The sequence below is a fragment of the Salvia miltiorrhiza genome, chromosome 3, assembly GCF_028751815.1.
Source record: "Salvia miltiorrhiza cultivar Shanhuang (shh) chromosome 3, IMPLAD_Smil_shh, whole genome shotgun sequence".
NCBI lineage: Eukaryota > Viridiplantae > Streptophyta > Magnoliopsida > Lamiales > Lamiaceae > Salvia > Salvia miltiorrhiza.
Genome location: NC_080389.1, coordinates 3484793 through 3508593, shown reverse-complemented (window position 1 = coordinate 3508593; position 23801 = coordinate 3484793). Strand labels below are relative to the sequence as shown.

At 35.3% G+C, this 23801-nt stretch overlaps 2 protein-coding genes across 13 annotated transcripts; both read left to right on the top strand.

The window, feature by feature from the left end:
* Window positions 1-840: 840 nt before the first annotated feature.
* LOC131016828 (sister chromatid cohesion 1 protein 4-like) lies at window positions 841-22726 on the top strand. Of its 9 annotated transcripts, none has more exons than XR_009099223.1 (9): window positions 5473-6346; window positions 7270-7668; window positions 7788-7932; window positions 8167-8303; window positions 8819-9738; window positions 10101-10134; window positions 15499-15782; window positions 16762-16831; window positions 17771-17900. XR_009099223.1 is itself a non-coding variant. In XM_057945588.1 (9 exons), the coding sequence occupies exons 2-9, from the start codon at window positions 7461-7463 to the stop codon at window positions 11359-11361; spliced, it is 1773 nt and encodes a 590-aa protein (XP_057801571.1). In that variant the 5' UTR covers window positions 5474-6346; window positions 7270-7460; the 3' UTR covers window positions 11362-11681. The 9 variants fall into 9 exon arrangements, 2 of the variants coding, with proteins under 2 accessions (XP_057801572.1, XP_057801571.1); XM_057945588.1 differs by lacking the exons at window positions 15499-15782; window positions 16762-16831; window positions 17771-17900 and adding exons at window positions 10448-10547; window positions 10827-10956; window positions 11263-11681 and having other exon boundaries at window positions 5474-6346; XM_057945589.1 differs by lacking the exons at window positions 15499-15782; window positions 16762-16831; window positions 17771-17900 and adding exons at window positions 21900-22008; window positions 22449-22726 and having other exon boundaries at window positions 5464-6346.
* LOC131016978 (inactive disease susceptibility protein LOV1-like) lies at window positions 12435-14842 on the top strand. 4 transcript variants are annotated; one of them, XR_009099286.1, is made up of 3 exons: window positions 12435-12792; window positions 13117-14267; window positions 14389-14842. XR_009099286.1 is itself a non-coding variant. In XM_057945835.1 (2 exons), the coding sequence occupies exons 1-2, from the start codon at window positions 12580-12582 to the stop codon at window positions 14496-14498; spliced, it is 225 nt and encodes a 74-aa protein (XP_057801818.1). In that variant the 5' UTR covers window positions 12435-12579; the 3' UTR covers window positions 14499-14842. The 4 variants fall into 4 exon arrangements, 3 of the variants coding, with proteins under 3 accessions (XP_057801818.1, XP_057801817.1, XP_057801816.1); XM_057945835.1 differs by lacking the exon at window positions 13117-14267 and having other exon boundaries at window positions 14487-14842; XM_057945834.1 differs by lacking the exon at window positions 13117-14267 and having other exon boundaries at window positions 14316-14842.
* Window positions 22727-23801: the final 1075 nt, after the last annotated feature.

The following is a 23801-nucleotide window of genomic DNA, read 5'->3' as shown; positions in this document are numbered from 1 at the left end:
TGGGAATGAAATGGAATGAAATACAAGATTCCTAATGGATAGGAATGAAGTAAAATTAACACAGTAATAATAAAAATATTAAATTATTATTATTATTATTATTTTATTATTTTATAATTATTAATTATTAGTAGTTACATTATTATTATTATTATTATTATACTATTATTATCATTTATTATTTTACTATTAATATTATTTATTTATTATTATTAAAATTATTTTATTATTTTTACTATTATTATTATTATTATTATTAATTATTTAATTAAACAAATAAACTTTTATTATATAGCAATCTCATATCCGTGGGAATACATAATACCATGGGGGGAGGGGAGGAATGACTAATCTCATGTGCATGGGAATAGGTATTCCATCGGGAATGACGATTTTCATTACAAAAACAGTACCAGCCATAGGATTGAGAATGAACACATGAATCACCATTCTATTCTCATTCAATTCTTGCATACAAGTCATGTTCTAGTACTTATTAACAAAAGAAAATTGAAATAACCTATATCTAAAACGGTGTAGTATTGGGCTTGGGACAGATAGTGGGACAGAGGTTGGATACAGAGGATCCGAATTTAGAGTTAGTTACTTAAGAAAGATAATAACAAAGGGTTGGTATGAAATTTATGAAGCAGGTAGCGGGGATATATTTAATTATTTAAAACCTGGTCAAAGAAGTTAAGCTACCCCTGAGCTAGTGTTGTGATTGGATGGCGCGGTTTCGTGTTGACAGAAAGATAGTGATTGGATGACTCCGTTTAACTTTGAAATAATAAAGAATAATGAACATTATCACAACTCACAGGCAACAAACAATAATTTTGAGAACTCTTCTTCTTTGTGTAGAATCGAGATGGCTTATGAAGCTCTTGATGACCTGCAACAAATCTTAGATCAAATCCTAGAACACCGTTATGATATCCTCACTCATTCTATAAAACATGAAATTATATCCATCCGCGACCATTCTATTGTGTTGCAATGGAATCTCAAACATTATCCAAACAAACAAAGAATCAGAGAGGCAGCAAGTTCAACACATGAGGTTATTGAATATCTCTTCTCCGAAGAAAATGTTTCATATGGTGGACCGATGATGTCGACAGTCAGACTTGCAATTTTGAGGAAATTAGCAGCGCGGCTGGAGTCAACCGTTGGAGATGTGGTGGATTGCATCAAGGGTAAGGGCTCAGCCGGCAGCGTAACTGATTCTCCCGATGTTCGCTCATCATCAAGATCAGCAATCACAAGCAGCAAAGATGATGACGTGGTTGGATTTGAACAAGATGTGAAAGTGATCAAGCGTCGGCTTTTACGAGGATCATCAAAACTACATGTCCTCCCAATTGTTGGAACTGGAGGTATTGGTAAGACTACACTTGTTAAAATTGTTTATGACGATGTATCCGCTATTAAACATTTTGATATTTGTGGTTGGGTCACAATATCACAAGATCATAGTGTAGAACGCATTGTTCTAAATCTTCTAGCTTCCATGAAAGGAATTTCAACAGTAAGAGATGCTGAGAGCGACATTCCTATGGAAACCTTAATTTGCGAGTACCTAATGGGTCGGAAGTATCTTATTGTAATGGACGACATATGGAGCAAGAAAGCCTGGGATGATGTAAAGATGTTGTTTCCTGACGTTGGTAATGGGAGTCGGATCATAGTGACCACAAGGCTGCAAGATGTGGCTGCTTATGTCGGCTCTTCTAGCTCCATTTATACTATGAGTCCGTTAGATGCATATCATAGTTGGAATTTGCTAAAGCATAAGGTGTTTGCCGGTACATACTTTCCTATTGAACTGGAAGAAATCGGGAAGAAAATTGTTCAAAATTGTGGAGGACTCCCCCTTTCAATCGTGGTGGTGGCAGGACTTCTATCTAAGGTTCATACTATATCCTCATGGGAGCAAATTGCTGCAAATGATGGGCAAGTTGAAACAATAATTTGTTCAAGTTATACTCATTTACCCAATAACTCGAAGCCATGTCTTTTATATATGGCTGGCTTCCCAGAAGATCAGGAGATTCGTGTTTTTGAACTTGTTAATCTTTGGATATCTGAAGGTTTTGTAACATGCTCAAATGGATCTAAAAGCTTGGAAGAGGAGGCAGAAGATTGTTTCGATGATCTTGTCGAAAGAAGTTTAGTTTTGGTCACCAGCAGGAGGAAGTCTGATGGGAAAACAAAGAGTTGCAAGCTTCATGATCTCGTGCGGGAATTTCTCGTAAGGGAGGCTGCGAAAGAGAAGGTAATTCTTTCTGTTATGGATTACTTACCTACTCCTATCCTGCGAAAGCATTTTGTTCCACGTCTCATAAAAGATCATCATAGCATAAGTGCTAGTTCGTATGATCTACATCTCAAAGACTATGTGCATAGCTCACACATCCGTACCATAATATGCATTCCGAAGAAAGGGTATAGATCTATGGGCGCTGTAGAGAAGTTTAGTTCGCTGAGGGTCCTTCATGTTTTACGCGGAAACGATTATTGGGTTTGGGAGCCAGGTCAAGTGTTCAATCTGGTTCATTTAACTTATATTGCTTCCAACGTTATTTTTTCCTCAGCCATATCAAAGCTTCAGAATCTTCAAACTTTAATTATTTATAGATCCGAGGTTGATTTGCCCATTGAGATTTGGAGGTTGCGACAATTAAAACATCTTATTGCCTTCTCATTTCTCCCTTTACCCTTACCTGAAGGAAAAAAATATCCTCTTCAAAACTTACAAACACTTTCGCTGGTGACGAACCTTGTGTGGAGTAGAAGAATGGTGAAAATGATTCCAAACATTAAAAAGCTGGGAATAAGTTACTCCAAGGCGAAGTTTGATTCGGATGCGCGCTATCGCCTCAACAATCTTAAATATCTATGTGGGCTTGAGAAATTGAAATTGGAGATGCATGGAGATCTTTCATTAAGAGAACTGGAATTGGTGAAGCGTGGAGGTGTTTCATTTAAAAATCTGGATAAATTTGAAGGATTTTCATTCGGAGGTATAAACTTTCCTTCACAGTTGAGAAGGTTAACCTTGAGTGGTTGGAGGCTTTCTTGGAGTGATATGATGACAACTATTGGTTCATTACCTAATCTTCAAGTGCTTAAACTACGAAACTATGCTTGTTTCGGCACAACCTGGGAAACAATTGAGGGAGAATTTCGTGAGCTGAGAGTCTTGCTAATTGACCGATCAGATTTGCATTTTTGGAGAACTGAAGCTAGCCACTTCCCAAGACTCGAGTGCCTAATGTTTCGTCGGTGTCGTGATCTAAGTCACCTTCCAAGTTATATTGGAGACATTCCAACACTTAAACTGATTGAGCTCGATAACTGGACTACATTTACAAGTCTTTATTCATCGGCAGTACATATAGTGGAGAAACAGCGGAGTTCTGGAAATGATAGCTTTCAAGTTCGTTTTAAGTGTTCCTGATAAGCTGCTCATTTTCAGGTTAGAGAGTTGTAAAATTTGAATAATCTGTGTGCCTTTGTTTTGAAACTGAGTACTGATGAGAAAATGAGCAATTTAAATCTCTCCTGTTTTTTATTCATTTTCTAAAACGAGAATATCACTCTTTCACAAGTCAATAAAAATGAAGGCATAATATTATTCCTCTTTTTTCATGTTAAATTTACAACCAAATTTAGAAGAAAGTTAGCAATTTAGATCATCATCGTGAAATAGAGAAGAGAGCAGGAGATTCGTATAGAACAGCCCAACACTTTGAACCTTGTCAAAGCCTGCAAAACACACTACATGCTTAATTAAGTTAGTCATTCTGTAATGTGTGTGCATGGGCGATGGTTGTGGTAATAATGTGCCGCGACTAGTGTTGCCAGAGAAGGAGGCAGTGTCTCCAAAATTGGTATTAATCCAAAAAATAATACTTCCTCTTTCCCCCATATTTATGCATACATTTTCTTTTGGGTACATCTCCCAAATTTATGCATACTCCATTTTTTGGACACTATCCCACACAATTTTCACAATTTTGCCCTTGTACTTTACATTATTTACCCACTATCTACTTAACAATACCATCAATGTGGGACCTTTACTCCACTATCAATACTTCAAACAATTTTTCATTAAAACTCTTGTCGTGGTCAACTATGTATATTTATGGAGGACGGAGGGAGTACTATATAAACATTTCTCATGTTTTCTCTCTCTCCTCTATTTTTCTCTCTGATTTATTTGTGGAAACTAGATTCATTCTTTCCATGTGATGCTTTCAGAGATGGTTAGATGGATAATTAGGTGGTTGTTGCATGTAACTGTTCAACTTAGTAGATTGCTTTACCCAATCAAACTATATATTGTACTACTTTTCAGAGTTTCTAAATGTTGATGAGGATGACTTGGCTAACATGGATGATGAATATATGCCCGATGGTGAAGACACACGACATAATGAGAACACCGGATGGTCTTCTCGTACAAGGTAATGTTCTGCAGTTTTATGTTTTAGTTCAGGTTGAAGGATTAGGCTGATTTTGATTTTGAATTTGCTAGTTATTAGGAATCATAAATAAACACATGCACTCTACATACATGACGTCGTTATCACTCTAGCTGTAGGTTGTTAGAGCTACGCTGAGCTGGCCTTCACGCCGTTAGTATGCTCACGCTTTGAGAATTTTCTCTTTGCTTATAAATGTAACTCTTTTCTCTTCTGCATGGAAGCTTTCTATTCAAGTAATCAAAAATGTCTTTACTCTCTTTTTTCTAATATGGTATCCAGAGCTATAAACTTCCGCTGAAATTCTCTCTTTTCTTCAATGGCACCTCACACTCCCACTACCTCCAAAAATCCAACAAATCAACCACCTCCTTATGAAGATCAGTCTAGTCCCTATTTCCTTCCAAATAGCGACAATCCCGGCGTTCAACTCGTTACTCAACAGTTGAATGGATCCAATTATTTATCTAACTAAAAAATATTTCTTCAATGTGTTTATGCATTTTTCGAATCTTTTTGTGTATATAGATTTAGATTTTAGTAGGACTTAATAACATACTTCGTTGAGTTTTTCTTTATAAATTTATTGAATTTATATAGTAAATTTGTTTAAAAAAATTTAAATAATAGATTTATATGTGATAAATATAGATAAAATCGAACTTGTTTAGAATTGTGATTGGAGTTGAATTCTTTTATGTTCATTATTATGACAATAATCAACTAAATAAAAAAGATTAGAATAATAATAATAATATGATATTACACTATTGTCCTTAAAATAGATTAAGAAATAGGGACATATTAGGCAAATCAAATTTTGTAAAACAAGGCTCTTTTATAATAGGTATAGATTTGTAAAACAAGGCTCTTTTATAATAGGTATAGATATAGATGCTTCCAACATTCCCAATAGTATTGTTCCTTCAGCTATATCAAAGCTTCAGAATCTTCAGACTTTAATTATTTATAGATCTGAGGTTTGTTTGCCCATGGAGATTTGGAGGTTGAGACAATTAAGATGCCTTATTGCCTTCTCATTTCAACCATTACCGAGCCCTGAATGGGAACAAAATCCCCTCGATAACTTGCAGGCACTTTCGCTGGCAACAGACTTGGTGTGCAATAAAAGAATGGTGGAAATGATTCCAAACATTAAAAAGCTGGGAATATGTTACTCCAAGGAGAAGTTTGATGCCGATGCGGGCTATTGCCTCAAGAATCTTAAATTTTTTTGTCTACTTGAGAATTGAAATTGGAGAAGCATGATGATTTTTCATGTAGACAACTTGATTTACTCGGATCCAATATGCGTGGAATTTTTTCATCTAGACAACTTGATGAACTGAGATTAGAGATGCGTGGAGGTTTTTCATCTAGACAACTTGATGAAATTGGAGGTCTAAATTTTCCTCTACAACTGAGAAGATTAACCTTGAGTGGTTGGAGGCTTTCTTGGAGTCATATGAAGATCATTGGTTCGTTACCTAATCTTCAAGTGCTTAAACTAAGAAACTATGCTTGCCAAGGCAGTTTATGGATAACAACCGAGGGAGAATTTCGCGAGCTGCGGCTCTTGCTAATTGACCGATCAGGTTTGGTTGATTGGAAAACTGAAGCTAGCCACTTCCCTAGACTCGAGTGCCTAATACTTCGTCAGTGTCATGATCTATATGAGATTCCAAGTATTATTGGATACATTCCAACACTTAAGCTGATTGAGGTTGAGAAGGGGTTCATGCGTAGTGTTTTAAGCTCTGCAGAAGTGATAGAAAAGATGCAACGAGATTCTGGAAATGATAGCTTTCAAGTTCGTGTGAAGCATTCCTGATACGCTGACCGCTCCTTTTCAGGTTAGAGATTAATTTAGAAACTGCTCTTTGTAGAAATCTTTTACAGACTTAGCTGATTGGTATTTTGTTGGATGACTCTGTTTTCTTTCTTTTCCCTGCTGTAGAATTTTGAATTGCTGTTGTTGATAATGGAGCTTATGAAATATTCGACTGTTCAAATTAAAAAGGGAGAGTTGAAGGAAGAATGACTTTAGTCACAGTTGATGAAGCTCCATACACACTCTCTGAAATATGAAATATGAATGATTGAGTATTTTTATTCTTAAAATTAAAATTTCTCCAATCTCACATTTTCAATGAAATAAAAATCAAGCAAAATTAACTTCAATGATAAAAATAAAGGGCCTTACATGTATATCTAAAAATTTCAATCTATCAAAATAAATACAAAATAATTAATTTTTATTATTTTTATCTATTAAGACTAATCTTCTAAACGCTGCTCTAGTCATTTATAGATATACAACCAAATAGCTTTTTTTTTTTTTGAGGAAAACCAAATAGTAAATGCATGGTACACGCGTGTCCTGAACAGAAAGCTTGAAATTACCATACATATGAACATTAGGAAGCTGCAGTAGTGCAGTGTATAAATTTGTGAGTAAGTCTACTTTCTTATGGTCACATGACATGTAATAAATATTACTGATGTATTTTTTTCCTGATCTTCTCTGTCCTAATATTGCTCTTTTTAATTACAAGAACCTTTGGCAAATTACTAATGACCAATACTAAGCATGGAACTCATAAGTTGAATAGGTGTGTGGTTCATGTGCAGAACAACTGTAACTAGGAAAAAAGAAAAATTCGGAAAAAAACATAGCTTTTGGAATTATGGTTTCTTATGCATTCCCAGCAGTATTTGCTATTATTGATGATTTGCTGGTGAAGGCTTCAATTCATTGGTGCATTCAATTTCTCAGGTCAAGTGCATTCTTTAAATGGTAACTTGGAACAAAATGTGAATGAAAACAAAGCACAACATGATGCATCGGGTGAAGATATCCTGGTGGCTGCTGTTGAAGCCGATGGTCTGGCACATGCTACCTCTGAGCTGCCTGCTCCTGAAAAGCTTCTTTCGGTACCAGAAGGCCATATAAATTTACATAGTGACATGATGATGGAAGTTAGCCCTGGGGACTTTGAGGGTCTTGATGAAGGTGACACCGGGAGCAAAACTGCTGCGGGCAGAAAGCGTACTTTTACTGAAAGTACACTAACGGAACAAAGTCTCAATTCAGTTGAATCTTCAAGAGAAGTCCGCATCAAAAGAACGACGGGATCAGTTCCGGATGATGATGATTTACTGTCTTCTATTTTAGGTATATCAAACTTCATGTTTTATATTGTGTAGCGCTCTTTAATGAGGCACAAAGTTAAAATATGCTTTAGTTGCTTTTCCTCGAATAGATTGTGAATTTATGAGAAAATATTATCTCAGTTGGAAGGAAATCATCAATTTTGAGAGTAAAGCCAACACCTCCTCCTTCTGAAGTGACATCTATGAAGCGCCACCGCACTGCTCCTCGGTCTGGTGCTCCAAAAAGAAAAGTTCTTATGGATGATACAATGGTTTTGCACGGCGAGTATGATCTCTTCTTTTTTGCCACTGTTAGCTTTAAGATCTTTAGATTTAGTATATTTAGGTTTCAACATTTTACGAGCTGGACAAATGTTCATGCCTTAACCAATTGAGATTTGAGAGAGTAATTTATTGCACATAACAGACTCGTTTTCCCACTCTTCTTTTGGCTTGAATTTACCTACTTGGTTGCCCATCTATTTTTCAAGTTAAAACTTATATATCTCTATCTTGGTAGTGCTATACGTCAACAGCTGACTAACGCAGGAGATATACGCCGTGTTAGAAAGAAAGCACCATGCACACTCTCTGAAATTTCAATGATACGGAAACAACACATGGGAGATGAAACTTTTCTTGAGCCTGTATTTACTGGTGAGTTTGTGTTGCTAATGGTGATTTACCTTCTTTATTATATTACTTTGTAGCAGCTGAATGTTGAGTTCTTCAGTTACTAATGCTATTATCTGGTATAAGTCGGAATTTATCAGTTCGCAATCTATACAGCAACAATGCAGCATGCTCCATGCATTTTTATTTTTCTTTATCCCTTTCCTTTATGTGGCGGGCAGAGGTGTGGTCATTTGAGCAATCATTTATCTGAGACCTATAATCACAGATTGTTTGGCTGAGGCCTGGCTGCTTGGCTTCTATTGGAATGTAACACCATTGGTGTCTAGTTTGCCTTAATTTGAGTGAATTTTTTTGCTTATGTGTTCCACTATTATTTTATCTGGCTATTTGCTGTTGATTGTTGATATATTTGAAACAAAGAATGTACCATTTTTGTGGTTGGTTCAAAATTTCCTGCTTTACAGTACAGATTGTTATTGATGTTGAAGAAAGCACCATCTTAGGTGATTGCTTTATTGATATGTTTGGTTTTGCAGGCATGTCAGTTGAATTGGCATCTTTGCACAGTTGTGTATATGATTTGGGTCGAATCAAGGTCTGCCAAAATGAAGTACATGATGCCTGTCTGCAAACCGTGATTGAACTGGGGCAGCCTTCCCAAAATGATGACAATGGTAATCTCCCTGAAACTGTGGTGGAATTTCATCCAACTTCCCCTGCTATCAGAAGCCACGATATGGATGACCATGAGGGGCCTGGTAAGACCAATGCAATAGAAGTTGGTGGGCAGGATTTAAACAATGAGTTTTTGACAGTGAGAGAGAATGAAACAGCTGAGCCATGTGAGAATCATCTTCCAAATGAAAATAAGATAGAGGAAGTTGATTACATGAGTGTACCAGTCAATGAAGAGTGGACCAAGCCGACAACTGATGTGGGTACAGATGATTTACATAAGGAGCATATGCTGGATGCCGCTCTAATAGATTCTGGTGCTACTAGTGATATGCTTCAATCTGAAGGTACAAATGCATATGCGGAGAAAGATTCAGCTGTCGTTCTTGATCAGAGGGAAGCTGTGCCCTCAGCTGAATTGGACTTTGCAGAAGTTGATCACGAACAAGCAATGGGGAATGAAGGGAAAGATAAAGATGGCTATGGGAGCGAGAGTGAAACTGTACTTAGAGAGAAGGATTATATTCTACCAGAGATGACACAAGATCCTGCTGCTGAGCTGATACCTGGTGCTGACCATGGAGGGTCGGAATACCATGTTCAGGATGAATATGGTACTACATCTAAAGAGCAGCTAGACTTGGAATTTCCATGCACAGGATTTGAAAGCATGCTGGAAGGTGGGTCAATGAATAAATATGAAGACACTGGCCATCCCGAAGCTTATCAGCTTCATATGATGGATGGAGAAATTTCCGGTTTTGACCTACACGATCGAGATGTAAGTTCCCTTTTTCGCCACAAGTTTCTTGTTCTCATTAACTTGGTTTTTGTTAAGATGACTGACATTGTTATTATAATTCTTTAGTTAATTGACAAAAACTTGTCCAAATGGGTTGCCACGTGAGTCTACCTTTTAACCCTGGGATATTATTACCTGATCCAGAATCTTTAGTGTCAAGTAAAGAAAGTCTATTATTGTTCCAAATAATGATGTTAGAGAGCTGTCATGTCTACGAGTCCTTCAGAATTTCTGTGGATCCCAGATCTTTTCTTTTCTGTTTTTCATTTTTTTGAATCATGTTCTTTTCTTTATTTCTGAACTTTGATGAGATTCTGACAATCTGGTCTAATATGACGCAGGAACTCAATTATTTGGCCGAAGGAAATGATACAGGTTTGCTTGAACTTCTTAATCAACCTGTCTATACCCCATCTTTGAACAGGATAAGATACGTGTGTGTGTTTTTATGGATTGATGTAAATATATGTAAAGTCAACTACTCAAGGATTAATTTCAGTTAAGAGCATTAGCATGAATTTGGAATTATCTTTCATTTGTTGCATTATATAGGGCATTGAGGTTAAATACATTCTTAATTGAGCCAGGCCATTGGGACCCCTGATTTTATATGAGCATCTCATATTTGATTGCACTGCTTTTTTCTGCTTACATAGGCTTGGCTTATATCTCCTTGTACTACTTTCAGAGTTTCTAAATGTTGATGACGATGACTTGGCTGACGACTATATGCCTGATGCTGAAGACACACGACATAATGAGAACACCGGGTGGTCTTCTCGTACAAGGTAATGTTCTGCAGTTTTATGTTTTAGTTCAGGTTGAAGGATTAGGCTGATTTTGATTTTGATTTAAAGCGAGTTAGTTGTCTGTTCATTAGAAAAAAGTTTTGGATAACTATTTGTGTCATGCAAAGTCCTAATCTGATAATAGCTCATTAATTTCCAGAATTATCTATTCCCAATAATCTTTGTGTATTATATAACATTTCGTCATTTGCATTGTGGTAGAAAATCTTTATCAATATTGGCACATGGATTGATTTCTGATTACCTTTGAACTTATAGAGCGGTTTCCAAGTATCTACAATCTGCATTTCTTAAAGAGGCAGAGTGTGGAAGGAATGCTCTCTCCTTGGACAACCTCTTAATTGGCAAGTCACGCAAGGAAGCATCGAGGATGTTTTTTGAAACACTGGTATGCTCCTACACTTCGAATTAATCTTTATATACTCAAAACTCTTTATGTTATATTTCTGAAAGTAGTATTTTTGTGTGTATAAAACTATAAATGATCATACCACCTATGCAGTAAATCTGTATCTAAGTTCGAATAAATCCTATGTCTAGAAAACTTGGTTTTAAGGTCAAGAAGAGTCCCAGTTTTAAGTTCCGGCCAATTTGAGTACTTTGTTTTATTTTTGCTGCCCATCGGCCATCAGTTTGCTTGTATTTGCTTGGCCCTATGTCTCCTCTTTTTATCGAACTTCTGTTTGTGTTTCAGGTCCTGAAAACAAGAGACTACATCCATGTGGAAGAGCGGATTCCATTTGGCGATATCACCATAAGACCACGAACGATTCTGATAAAATCCGACTTCTAAACCACATCTGTGCTGGAAAGTTTCAGAAACATAATCAGGAATGCACAGGAGCTTAGCCTCTGCTCTCTCTTTCTCACTCTCTCTCTCTCCCCTGTTTCTCTCTCTGATTTATTTTGTGGAAACTAGATTCATTTTTTCCATGTGATGCTCTCAAGGATGGTTAGCTGGCTAATTAGGTTGTTGTTGCATGTAACTGTTCAACTCAGTAGATTGTTTTACCCAATCATACTATATTTTGTATCATATATTTATATGTATATATTTATATATCTTGTAATATCAAAGTTTTTGCAGCAATTAAGGTTGCTTTTCGATGGTTCTGCCTGTATGAGTTCCTGATTCTTGTAAAAGTTGAATGGAAAATAGAATAAAAGAAAACAAATCATCTTGACTCAGTTTTCTATTTCTTTGCTTTTGTCGACATATTACCAAGGATTTTCTTAAATGTTCAGTAAGAAGCCTTTATTTTTAAGGTTTAGTAAATATTAGTAATTTTTTGTTTATTAAGATGGATTGAAATATTGAGATACTAAGTTTTTGATGCATTTTGTATCTAACTTAATTTTACTTGATTTATAATGGAAAATAGAATTATAGTTTTTTTTTATAATGATGATAAAAACATTTTTAGCTCCATTTTATCTATTTCATAAAAGATGCATAACATAATATGCATGTTCTATTTTAAAATAAATAATAATCATGCACAAATTCAAAGATTTTTCTTCGAGATTTTTAGTAACAGAATATTATTTAATACTCGGGAAGATAATTCATTGGATTTTATCAAACTACCATTACAAAATAAAAATGTTCTATTTTAAAAACAAATAGTAATAATTCTGCACAAATTCAGCAATGCATTGGTAGAGTTAAGAGTTAATTGCAACAAAATTAAAAAACTTATACTCATTTTGCAATGTGAACCTCAATTTTAACCCTTTACAAATAATATTTAAAAATTAAAATATTACTAGAATCTAAAAAGTGCAATTCTTGTTACTTTTTTTTTTTCTACCGTAATTTTTAATCATTTTAAATCCTTTTTTTTAACAAAAAAAAAGCTCATTGTTCGATAAACAAAACTCTATAATTGAAAACCCTAGTAAGTAGTGAGTACTGAAGAGAGAGAGGGAGAGCGATGGCGGATGTAGCAGTGGAGTTCCTGCTGAATAACCTCAAGGAGCTACTGCTTTACACTTGAAGCTAATTACCGAGATGAGGAGCCAGATCGAGAACCTGGAGAAGGAATCTCCGCATCTTCAAAGCCTTCTCAAGGACTCCGTGAAGAAGCAGAGAGAGGATGAGCACACGAAGGCACTGGTGCAGAACATTCGCGACGTCGTTTATGAGGTGGAAGATGTGGTCGATCTCTTCCTAACCAAGGCTAACCTCAGAATCGATAACGAAGACATATCTGATAAACCTCAGGTCACCTTTAATTACCTCTGATTCTAATGAACTTTTCCCCAATTTGAATTAGATAATATTCCCTCTTATATTAATTTGGGGTAATTTCGCTTCAATATGACCTCACACTCTATAAACTCTACATTCCTTTTGATTTTAGTGCAAAAAATGTCAGATGCTTCACAATTTGATAGTTGTAAAAAAATTGGCATGTAATTTACCTCAAGGTGAAAAGAATGATGTTAACATCTATTAGAATCCGTGTGTTAAATATTTTCAATCAGGCTCGGCCGAGTTTAACATCTATTAGAATTAGAATTCGGTGTGTTTAATATTTTCGATCAGGCTTGGCCGTTAAGAGAGAGACGTGGTAGGCTTCGAAGGACTATAATAAAGCAACCGATTCAAGAAACCTTTTATCTTGATGTCGTTTTGCTCACTGGTATGTTTGGGCTGGGTAAGATGCGGTGGCGAGGAAGATTTACAAAGCCATTCAAAAAAACTTCACTACTATAACCAAGGACGTATGAGAAAAAGATGAGTTGGAGTTAGGTCGAGATGTTGCTGCTTGTCTCGAGGAAGTATGTTTTTTTTTTTTGGTGATGGATGATGCCTACAATCAAGCTGATTGGGACATACTCAGTGAGTGTGCTTTGCCGCTGAACGATAAAAAAGATAAAATCTTGATCACCAGTCGTAGTGAGAATGTTAAAGAGGATGTTAGCACGTATCTTAGTTGCCCAAGAGCTTCCCACAAGTTGTTGCTCTGGTTGGATGCACTCTATAATTTGGACTGTTTTGTCTTAACTTGGTGGGTGTTGGGTAGGTAATTGCAAAAAAATGTGATGAATTTTTTCTTTCAGTGGTCAAATATGAGTTTTAATGAAGAAACAAAGAAAGAGTGGGATGAGCTGTCTACACAGTTGAACATATTTTGCAAAGAAGACCATGCGGATCGTGTGAACAAGTTTATATCATTGAGTTATGATAGCATGTGGAGTGAGCAAATTTATATCATTGAGTTATGATAGCATATGGATTGGAGAAGGATTTATACAAAAAAATAATGATTTTAGCTTGCAGTGGACTGTAGAGAAATTCTTGAAAGATCGTATGAACAAAAACTTAGTCACAATTGGCGAGATCAAACCATATAGTAAGGTAAAACTATGCCTGGTTTCATGATGCATTGCATGAAATTCGGACAGAAGTTAAATATGAAAACTTCATGAATTTTGCTTTCGTCCTGCAGAATTCATGCAATGTATTATGATTTCGGCATGTTTTCACCTTACTATATGGTTTGATCTTGTTAATTGTAACCAAGTTTTTGTTTATAAGACTTCTCTGCAGTTTCCTCCAAGCTATAATCATTACCTTTTTAATTTTTTTTGTATGAATTCTTCTCCAATCCACATGCTAATCAATCTCGACACTCGAATTCATAGTCCTCGGGAAACACCCCAGATAGAGAAAGCATGCATGCAAGTTTTAAGGTAGTCTATCATAACTCAATGATATAAACTTGTTCACACGATTTGCAGGGTCTTCTTAAAAAATGTGCTGACTTGTGTGGACACTTCGTCTCACTCTTCCTTGGTTAAACTCATATCTGAGGCTGAATACCATGTGGCAAAGATACCGCTTATGATTATTACTTCTAAAAGTGGCAGTCCATTACAATTTTTTTGTAATTGTCTACCCAACACTTACAGGGTCTTCTTTAAAAAATGTGCTGACTTGTGTGGACACTTCGTCCCACTCTTCCTTTGTTAAACTCATATCTGAGGCTGAATACCATGTGGCAAAGATACCTCTTATGATTATTACTTCTAAAAGTGGCAGTCCATTACAATTTTTTGCAATTATCTACCCAACACTTACGGAGTGCCTCCAACCGTAGCAACAACTTTTCGGTAGCTCTCGGGCAACTAACATACGCGCCAATATCCTCATTACGACTGGTAATCAAGATTTTACCTTTTTCATTGTTCAGTGGCAGAGCAACACAGAGTCTGTCCCAATCATCTTGATTCCGGAAAGACATCCTTGTTTGAGAACTCTTGAGAAATATATACAGAAAGAGAACTTGAAGATGATTGCCGGATCATATGATGGATGGAGAAATTTCCGGTTTTGACCTACATGATCGAGATGTAAGTTCCCTTTTTCGCCACAAGTTTCTTGTTCTCATTAACTTGTGAATTATAATTCTTTAGATGACTGAAAATGTTATTATAATTCTTTAGTTAATTGACAAAAACCTTGTCCATATGGTTTCCAAGTGAGTCTACCTTTTAACCCTGGGACCATTACATAATCCATAATCTTTAGTGTGAATTAAAGAAAATCTATTATTATTCCAAATCTAGATGTTAGAGATACATTAAAAAATATAGGCAATACTTAACTGACTTTGATAATCAAGCAACCTCATCATACTCGTAATTCTTTCTAAAATACTTTAAATGATTTATATCAATGAATGGCCTATTCTAGGTGTGGATTTCCGGCTGTCATGTCTCTGAGTCCTTCAGAATATTTGAGGATCCCAGATCTTTTCTGTTTTCTTTATTTGTTGCATTATATGGGGCATTGAGTTTAAATACGTTCTTAATTAAGCCAGGCCATTGGGACCCCTGATTTTATCAGAGCATCTCATATTTGAGTGCACTGCTTTTTAATGCATACACAGGCTTGGCTTATATCTCCTTGTACTAATTTCAGAGTTTCTAAATGTTGATGACGATGACTTGGCTGACATGGATGATGACTATATGCCCGATGCTGAACACACATGACATAATGAGAACACCGGGTGGTCTTCTTGTGCAAGGTAATGTGCTTACTCAAAATAAATGAGTAAGCAAGCACAAAAGCAACGGTTTCCAAGTATCTGCAATATGGATTTATTTAAGAGGCAGAGTGTGGAAGGAATGCTCCCTCTGTGGACAACCTCTTAATTGGCAAATCACGCAAGGAAGCATCGAGGATTGTTTTTTGAAACACTGGTATGGTCCTACGCTTCAAATTAATCTATTATGATCTTTATATACTCAATACTCTTTAGGGTGCGTTTACTTTGATGGAAAATGAGAGAAAAAGTATATTTTCACTCATTTTCCACCATTTTCATATGTTCACTCTATGAAGCACCGGTACGTTTCTGAGGGTAGCGTCCGAGTATTAAAACGAAAAAAATATGAATACGTGTAAATACGTCTGAAATACGTATTTAATACGTCTTTTTCGTTTTTTTCGTATTTTTGTTTTTAGGGTTTGAGAAATACGTTTTTAATACGCCTGTTGACTAGAAAATACGTTTGACCCAATTTAAAAAAGAAAAAAAAGAAGACCAAGCCTACCGCGAATTAGTTCTCTGAATTTCACATCTCCTAAACCCTACATATATGCAAGCGGCGCAAATCCCAGCCCATTCTCCGCCGTCGCGACTGCCGCCGCCGCTGTTCTGGAGCAGTTTATGAATTGGAGTGTGAAATCCCAGCCCATTCTCCGCCGCCGCCGCTGTTCTGGAGCAGTTCATGAATTGGAGTGTGAATTGGGTTTATATTGGGGGTGCGTATCGTGGAAGATTGGGGGTTAATCTATGGGTTAAATTCTAAATATTTAACACTCTAATATTGTTGGTAGGCGGTGGGTATATTGGGGTGGGTTTAATTATGTTATTTATTTACTTGGGTGGCCGATTGGTGTAGGTAAGGGCTGGGTTTAATTTTGTTATTTATTTATTTACTTCTAAGTTTTAAGAATTAAGTAGTTATTTTTTATATTTGGTTATGAATTAGTTTCTATGATATATATATTAATATTATTTATAAAATTATTATAAAAATTAAAACGTATTTTTAACGTATTCGTATTGTGATTTTTGGGATATTGACGTATTTTCGTTCTCGTATCGTATTCGTATTTCGTATTCGTACCGGTGCTTCCTAGTGTTCACTATGATGGAAAATTTTCTCCATGCAGGGTTGAAAATTTACTCGGACAACTCATTTTCACTGATTTTCTCTCCAATGTTGGATAATATTATCCTAAGGTAGGGGTGTGAAAATATTTTCCAATATTTTCTCATCTTTTTATCTCTAGTAAACATCTATACTATATTAAAACAGCAGTTTTCAATTAGAAATTGATTTCAAATCAATTTGAAATTGATTTGAATGGCAATTTTGAAAATATATTCAACATGAAGGTTACAAATAAATTATATCTCACTCACCCCACTATCTCACTTACACATTAACCCATTCAAAAAATTCAAATAAATCCACTAATATATTATAAAAACTAACGATCAATTATATAAACAATGCATAGATAATATTATGATTATAATATACGATCAATTGAGTATAGTAAATCAATTGAGTATAGTAAATCAATTATTTATAACTATTATAATTGATTTACTATTTAATATATATATATATAGTATATATATCTTATTATATATATATACAAAATTATTTTCGTGCATTGCACGAGGGAAAATACTAGTAGGATAGAAAAAGGAGAAAAAGAGAATATTTTCTCATCTTTCCTTATCAATCTTTTTCCAATGAAAATTTTACAACCAAAGTAAACGCACCCTTATGGTATATTTCTGAAAGCAGTATTTTTGTGTGTAAATGATCATATTACACCTTTGCACTAAATTCATATCTAAGTTCAAATAAATCCTATGTCTAGAAAACTTGGTTTTAAGGTCAAGAATAGAGTGAGTTTTGAGTTCCAGCCAATTTGAGTATTTTGTTCTATTTTCGTTGCCCATTAGTTTGCTTGTGTTGCTGTCCCTTGGTATATTTCATCTGTGACTGTAATTGCGTTAGATTGAGACGAACAATCATGTTTTGGCAGCACAGATTTTTTAGCAGTCGCTGTTAATAATAGTTTTGTTACAGTTGATGATCTATTGTAGTAGCATTTGCTTGGCCCTCTGTCTCCTATTTTTATCAAACTTCTGTTTGTGTTTCAGGTCCTGAAAACAAGAGACTACATCCATGTGGAAGAGTGGATTCCGTTTGGCGATATCACCATAAGACCACGAACGAGGCTGATGAAATCCGACTTCTAAACCACATCTGTGCTGGAAACTTTCAGAAGCCTCTCCTGCTCTCTCTCTCTCTCTCTCTCTCATTTATTTGTGGAAACTATGTTTCATTCTTTCCATGCGATGCTTCCAGAGATATATGGTTAGTTGGCTAATTAGGTGGTTGTTGCATGTTATTTTTCAACTCAGTAGAATTTTAATAAACTGTTTGACGTTGCTGGAATAGGAAACTAGATAAAAAGTTCATTAAAACCACAAACGCTGGTTTGCACCACATTAAATAAAGGGTTAATTACTTTTTGTGATCTGATTTTTGCTAAATGGCTTGATTTTTCAAAATTTGATAAGAGATTCACGACCTTCCAAAATAATTGCAAAAATGGCCTGAGTTGAAAACTAGGCTCCGGAAACATGACGAGAATTAACACATATAAATTATAAATATATAATTACAGTTTCCGCAAGATCACGATTAAAATAATTATATTTTAAACATAATTCCATTTTTGGAGCCGAAAATTTATGTTTTTTTTTGGATACTTTAGAGGTCATACTATATTTACCATAAAATGTAATTATTCCTTAAATTAATTAAACCACCTAACACAATCATTTTTAATATTTTAGAATCTATCAAGCTGGTAAACCTGGTCAGAGAAATGAAAAAATATTCATGCATTGATAAATTAAAATTGAACAGTTCACAGGACTCAACTCACAACTCACAGGTTTGACAAATTTTTTCTGCACAATCGAGATATATGGCTTATGAAGCTTTTGATACCCTGCTTCAAACCTTAGATCGAATCCTAAAGCATGGTGATGATCGCGTCATCACTCATTCTGTTAAACAAGAAATTTTATCCATCCGCGTCCAAGCTGTTGTCTTGCAGTTGAATCTCAAACATTATCCAAACAAAGAAACAATCAGAGAGGCAGCAGTTTCAACACATGAGATTATTGAATATCTCTTCTCGGAAGATGTTGGATGGATAGATCCAACAGTCATACTTGCAAACCGGCTGAGTAAACTATCAGAGAGATTGGAGTCAACCGTTGGAGACGTGGTGGATTGCATCAAGGGTAACGTCGACTCAGTCAGCAGCGTACAACGACTGAGTACGTATTCTCCTGATGTTGGTTCATCATCAAGTTCAGCAATCTCAAGCAGAGAAGATGATCACTTGGTTGGTTATCAAGAAGATATGGTAGTGATCAGGGATCAGCTTTGCAAGAAATCATCCACACTAATGGTCCTCCCAATTGTTGGAACAGGAGGCATTGGTAAGACCACACTTGCTAAAATTGTTTATAATCGTACATCCGATTTGGAAAATTTTGATATCTGCGCGTGGGTCACAATATCACAAGATCATAGTGTAGAACGCATTGTTCTAAATCTTCTAGCTTCCATGAAAGAAATTTCAACACTAAAAGATAGTGACATCCCTATGGAAACCTTAATTTACAAATACCTACTAGGTCGGAGGTATCTTATTGTAATGGACGACATGTGGAGTAAGAAAGCTTGGGATGATGTCAAGATGTTGTTTCCTGACTCCGGTAATGGCAGTCGGATCATAGTCACCACAAGGCTGCAGGATGTAGCTGCTTATGTTGAGTCTTCTCGCTTCATTCATAATATGAGTTTGTTGGATAAATATAATAGCTGGAATTTGCTTAAGTGGAAGGTGTTTGGGTATAAAGACATTCCTATTGAATTGGAAGACATTGGGTTCAAAATTGCTAAAAACTGTGGAGGATTGCCCCTTTCAATCGTGGTGGCAGCAGGACTTCTATCTAAGATTCCGATTCATACTCGATCTTCATGGAAGAAAATTGCTGCAGACGGTGGGCAACTTGAAACAATAATTTGTTTAAGTTATACTCATTTACCTAATCACTTGAAGCGGTGTCTTTTATATATGGCTGGCTTTCCAGAAGATCAGGAGATTCGTGTTACAGAACTTGTTAATCTTTGGATATCTGAAGGTTTTGTAACACTTTCAAATGGATCTAAAAGCTTGGAAGAAGAGGCAAAAGATTGCTTGGAAGATCTTGTCGAAAGAAGTTTAGTTTTGGTCACCAACAGGAAGTCTCATGGGAAAATAAAGAGTTGCAGCCTTCACGATGTTGTGCGGGAGTTCTGCGTAAGGGAGGCTGCGAAAGAGAAGGTAATTCTTTCTGTTATGGATTACTTGCCTACTCCTATCCTGCGAAAGCATTTTGTTCCACGTCTCATAAAAGATCATCATAGCATAAGTGCTAGTTCATATGATCTACATCTCAAAGACTATGTGCATAGCTCACACATCCGTACCATAATATGTATTCCGAAGAAAGGGTATAGGTCTGAGGGCATTGTAGAGAAGTTTAGTTCTCTGAGGGTCCTTCATGTTTTACGTAGAAGCGATTATTGGGATTGGGAGCCAGGTCAAGTGTTCGATCTGGTTCATTTAACTTACCTTGCTTCCAACATTCCCAATAGTATTGTTCCTTCAGCCATATTAAAGCTTCAGAATCTTCAGACTTTAATTATTTATAGATCTGAGGTTCGTTTGCCCATGGAGATTTGGAGGTTGCGACAATTAAGATATCTTATTGCCTTCTCATTTCAACCCTTACCGAGCCCTGAGTGGGAACAAAATCCCCTCGATAACTTGCAGGCACTTTCGCTGGCAACAGACTTCTTGTGCAGTAAAAGAATGGTGGAAATGATTCCAAACATTAAAAAGCTGGGAATATGTTACTCCAAGGAGAAGTTTGATGCAGACGCGGAATATTGCCTCGACAATCTTAAACAACTATGCAGACTTGAGAAGTTGAAATTGGAGAAGCATGTAGATTTTTCATCCTGCAGACAACTACTTGATGAACTGGCATTGGGGATGCGTGGAGGTTTTTCTTTCAGACTAGTTGTTAATATACTTGGATGCATTTCATTCAATCCAAGAAAACCTCCAACCACTAGACGAGCTGACAAGATACTTGAAGGTCTAAACTTTCCTTTACAACTGAGAAGGTTAACCTTGAGTGGTTGGAGGCTTTCTTGGAGTGATATGACCATCATTGGTTCATTACCTAATCTTCAAGTGCTTAAACTAAGAAACTATGCTTGCAAAGGCGAATATTGGCGCACATCTTACAGAGAATTTCCTGAGCTGAGACTCTTGCTGATTGACCAATCAGATTTGGTTTATTGGAGAACTGCAGCTCCCCACTTTCCGAAACTCGAGTGCCTAATGCTTCGTCTGTGTCATGGTCTATATGAGATTCCAAGTGAAATTGGAGACATCCCAACACTTGAATTGATTGAGGTGGATGAGCGGTCCATGAATCTTTTACACTCGGCAGAAAAGATACGGGAGTCTGGAAAGGGTGGCTTTCAAGTTCGTGTGAAGCGTTCCTGATATGCTGCTCATTCAACTCCAGGTTAGAGATTTATTTAGAAACTGCTCTTTGTAGAAATTATTCAGATTAGCTTTTCCTAGCTGATCAAATATTCGACTGTTCAAATTAAGAAGGTAGAGAGTTGAAGGAAGAGTAGCCTCCAATTCAATGTTTATATCTTTCAAGGAGCATTATCGAAGAGCATTAATTAGCATAAATTTGGAATTATCTTTCATTTGTTGCATTATATAGAGCTTTGAGGTTAAATACATTCTTAATTGTGGCGCGCAGGCCATTGGGACCCCTGATTTTATCTGAGCATCTCATATTTGAGTGCACTGCTTTTTTATGCTTACATAGGCTTGGCTTATATCTCCTTGTACTACTTTTCAGAGTTTCTAAATGTTGATGACAATAACTTGGCTGACATGGATAACTCTTTCAAGTTCAGGTTAGAGATTTATTTAGAAACTTTTCTTTGTAGAAATTATTCAGATTAGCTTTTTCCAGCTGTAGAGTTTTGAATTGCTGTTGTTGATAATCTAGCTGATCAAATATTCGACTGTTCAAATTAAGAAGGCAGAGAGTTGAAGGAAGCATTATCGAAGAGCATTAGCATAAATTTACATAGGCTTGGCTTATATCTCCTTGTACTACTTTTCAGAGTTTCCAAATGTTGATGACGATGACTTGGCTGACATGGATGATGACTATATGCCCGATGCTGAAGACACACGACATAATGAGAACACCGGCTGGTCTTCTTGTACAAGGTAATGTTCTGCAATTTTATGTTTTAGTTCAGGTTGAGGATTAAGCTGATGTTGATTTTGATTTAAGTCGAGTTAGTTGTTTGTTCAGCAGATAAAAGTTTTGGATAACAATTGTGTCATGCAAAAGTCCTAATCTGATAATAGCTCATTAATTTCCAGAATTATCTTTTCCCAAACAAATCCTATTTCCAGAATTGAGTATTTTGCTTTATTTTCGTTGCCTATTAGTTTGCTTGTGTTTCTGTCCCTTGTTATATTTCATCTGTGACTGTAAGTCTGTAATTACGTTAGGTTGAGACGAACAATCATGTTTTGGCAGCACAGATTTTTTAGCAGTCGCTGTTAATAATAGTTTAATTACAGTTGATGATCTATTGTAATGCCATTTGCTTGGCCCTTTGTCACCTCTTTTTTTTATTGAACTTCTGTTTGTGTTTCAGGTCCTTAAAACAAAAGATAAATCCGAGTTCTAAACCACATCTGTGCTGGAAAGTTTCAGAAACATATTCTGAAATGCAGGAGCTCAGCTTCTCTCTCTCTCTCTGATTTTTTTGTGGAACTAGATTCATTCTTTCCAAGTGATGCTTTCAGAGATGGTTATAGCTGGCTAATAAGGTTGTTGTTGTTGCATGTAACTGTTCAACTCAGTAGAGATTGTTTTACCCAATCATACTATATTTTGTATCATATATTTATATATCTTGTAATTTTTGTTGCTTGGTTCTGCCTGTATGAGTTCCCGATTCTTGTAAAAGTTGAATGGAAAACAGAAAAAAAGGAAAAAAAAAAAATTATGCTCCGAAAACACGGAATGAGATTCAGTATACCACATTTTATGTCCCACTTTGTGTCCCATTTTCAATTTTGTTTAATTTCTTATATATATTTTCTTCAATTTCAATTTTATATGCTTTAGTTTAATTTTGTGATTATTAACTAGGGTTTATTCCATCAGTCTAGGGTATATAATTATTTTTTATCGTTTAATTTTACTTTTATTAGCTAATAATAGGTTGATAAATTCAAAGTGATGGTATATACTTTTTAAAAAATTTAATTCTTTGAAATAAATATTAAATATAATTCATAGTATTATAATAAATTTTATTTTTATAAAAAATATTTTTAAAATAATAGATATAAGCATGGGACACTGAATCTAATCAACCCTATTTTTGGGGCTATATGATGGTCATATTTTTAATTTAATAGTGCTTTTTAATATTTAATGTGAGAGGATAAAATAGTAAATTTATAATTATTTTATATTAATCTATACTAATAGAAAAAGAGCCTAAGCATTTTATGGGACAACTTGTGGATTGCCTATTTTACCCCTTTACATATTTTATATTATATAGTTATAAAATAAACCTATTTGAGGTAATTTATTTTTCACCCAAATCTATATATATATATATAAAGAATATTTTATATTATCGGACTTATTAGATCCATCAAATAAGGATCCAATGAAATACAAAATATTTTAATATATTAACTTACAAATAAAATGTGTCATTTATGAAGCATATATATAAAGTTTGGACTCTTTTATAAATAAAACGTGACAAGAAAATTCGCAAATTATTGATTCACATTATATTTATGTAATCAATCGTTTTAGGAATACTTTATAATAATTCAAACTAAAACATAGACATTATAATAATCCAAACTAAAACGTATTTACATCAAATTATAAATATGGTAGGAATAGATTTCTTTATTGCATTAGAACTCTATTTAGTTTTGAATTTATGAATTGAGGATCAATGATTAATTGAAGATGT

What these genes read in the sequence shown, in the direction of transcription:
- LOC131016978 (XM_057945833.1), top strand. Translation starts at nt 12,580, where the DNA reads ATGAGGAGCCAGATCGAGAACCTGGAGAAGGAATCTCCGCATCTTCAA. An exon ending in ACATATCTGATAAACCTCAG is followed by an intron (nt 12,793 to 13,116) that starts GTCACCTTTAAT and finishes ATTTTCGATCAG; the next exon opens with GCTTGGCCGTTAAGAGAGAG.
- LOC131016828 (XM_057945588.1), top strand. Translation starts at nt 7,461, where the DNA reads ATGATGATGGAAGTTAGCCCTGGGGACTTTGAGGGTCTTGATGAAGGT. An exon ending in ACAATGGTTTTGCACGGCGA is followed by an intron (nt 7,933 to 8,166) that starts GTATGATCTCTT and finishes CTATCTTGGTAG; the next exon opens with TGCTATACGTCAACAGCTGA. An exon ending in GGCCGAAGGAAATGATACAG is followed by an intron (nt 10,135 to 10,447) that starts GTTTGCTTGAAC and finishes TACTACTTTCAG; the next exon opens with AGTTTCTAAATGTTGATGAC.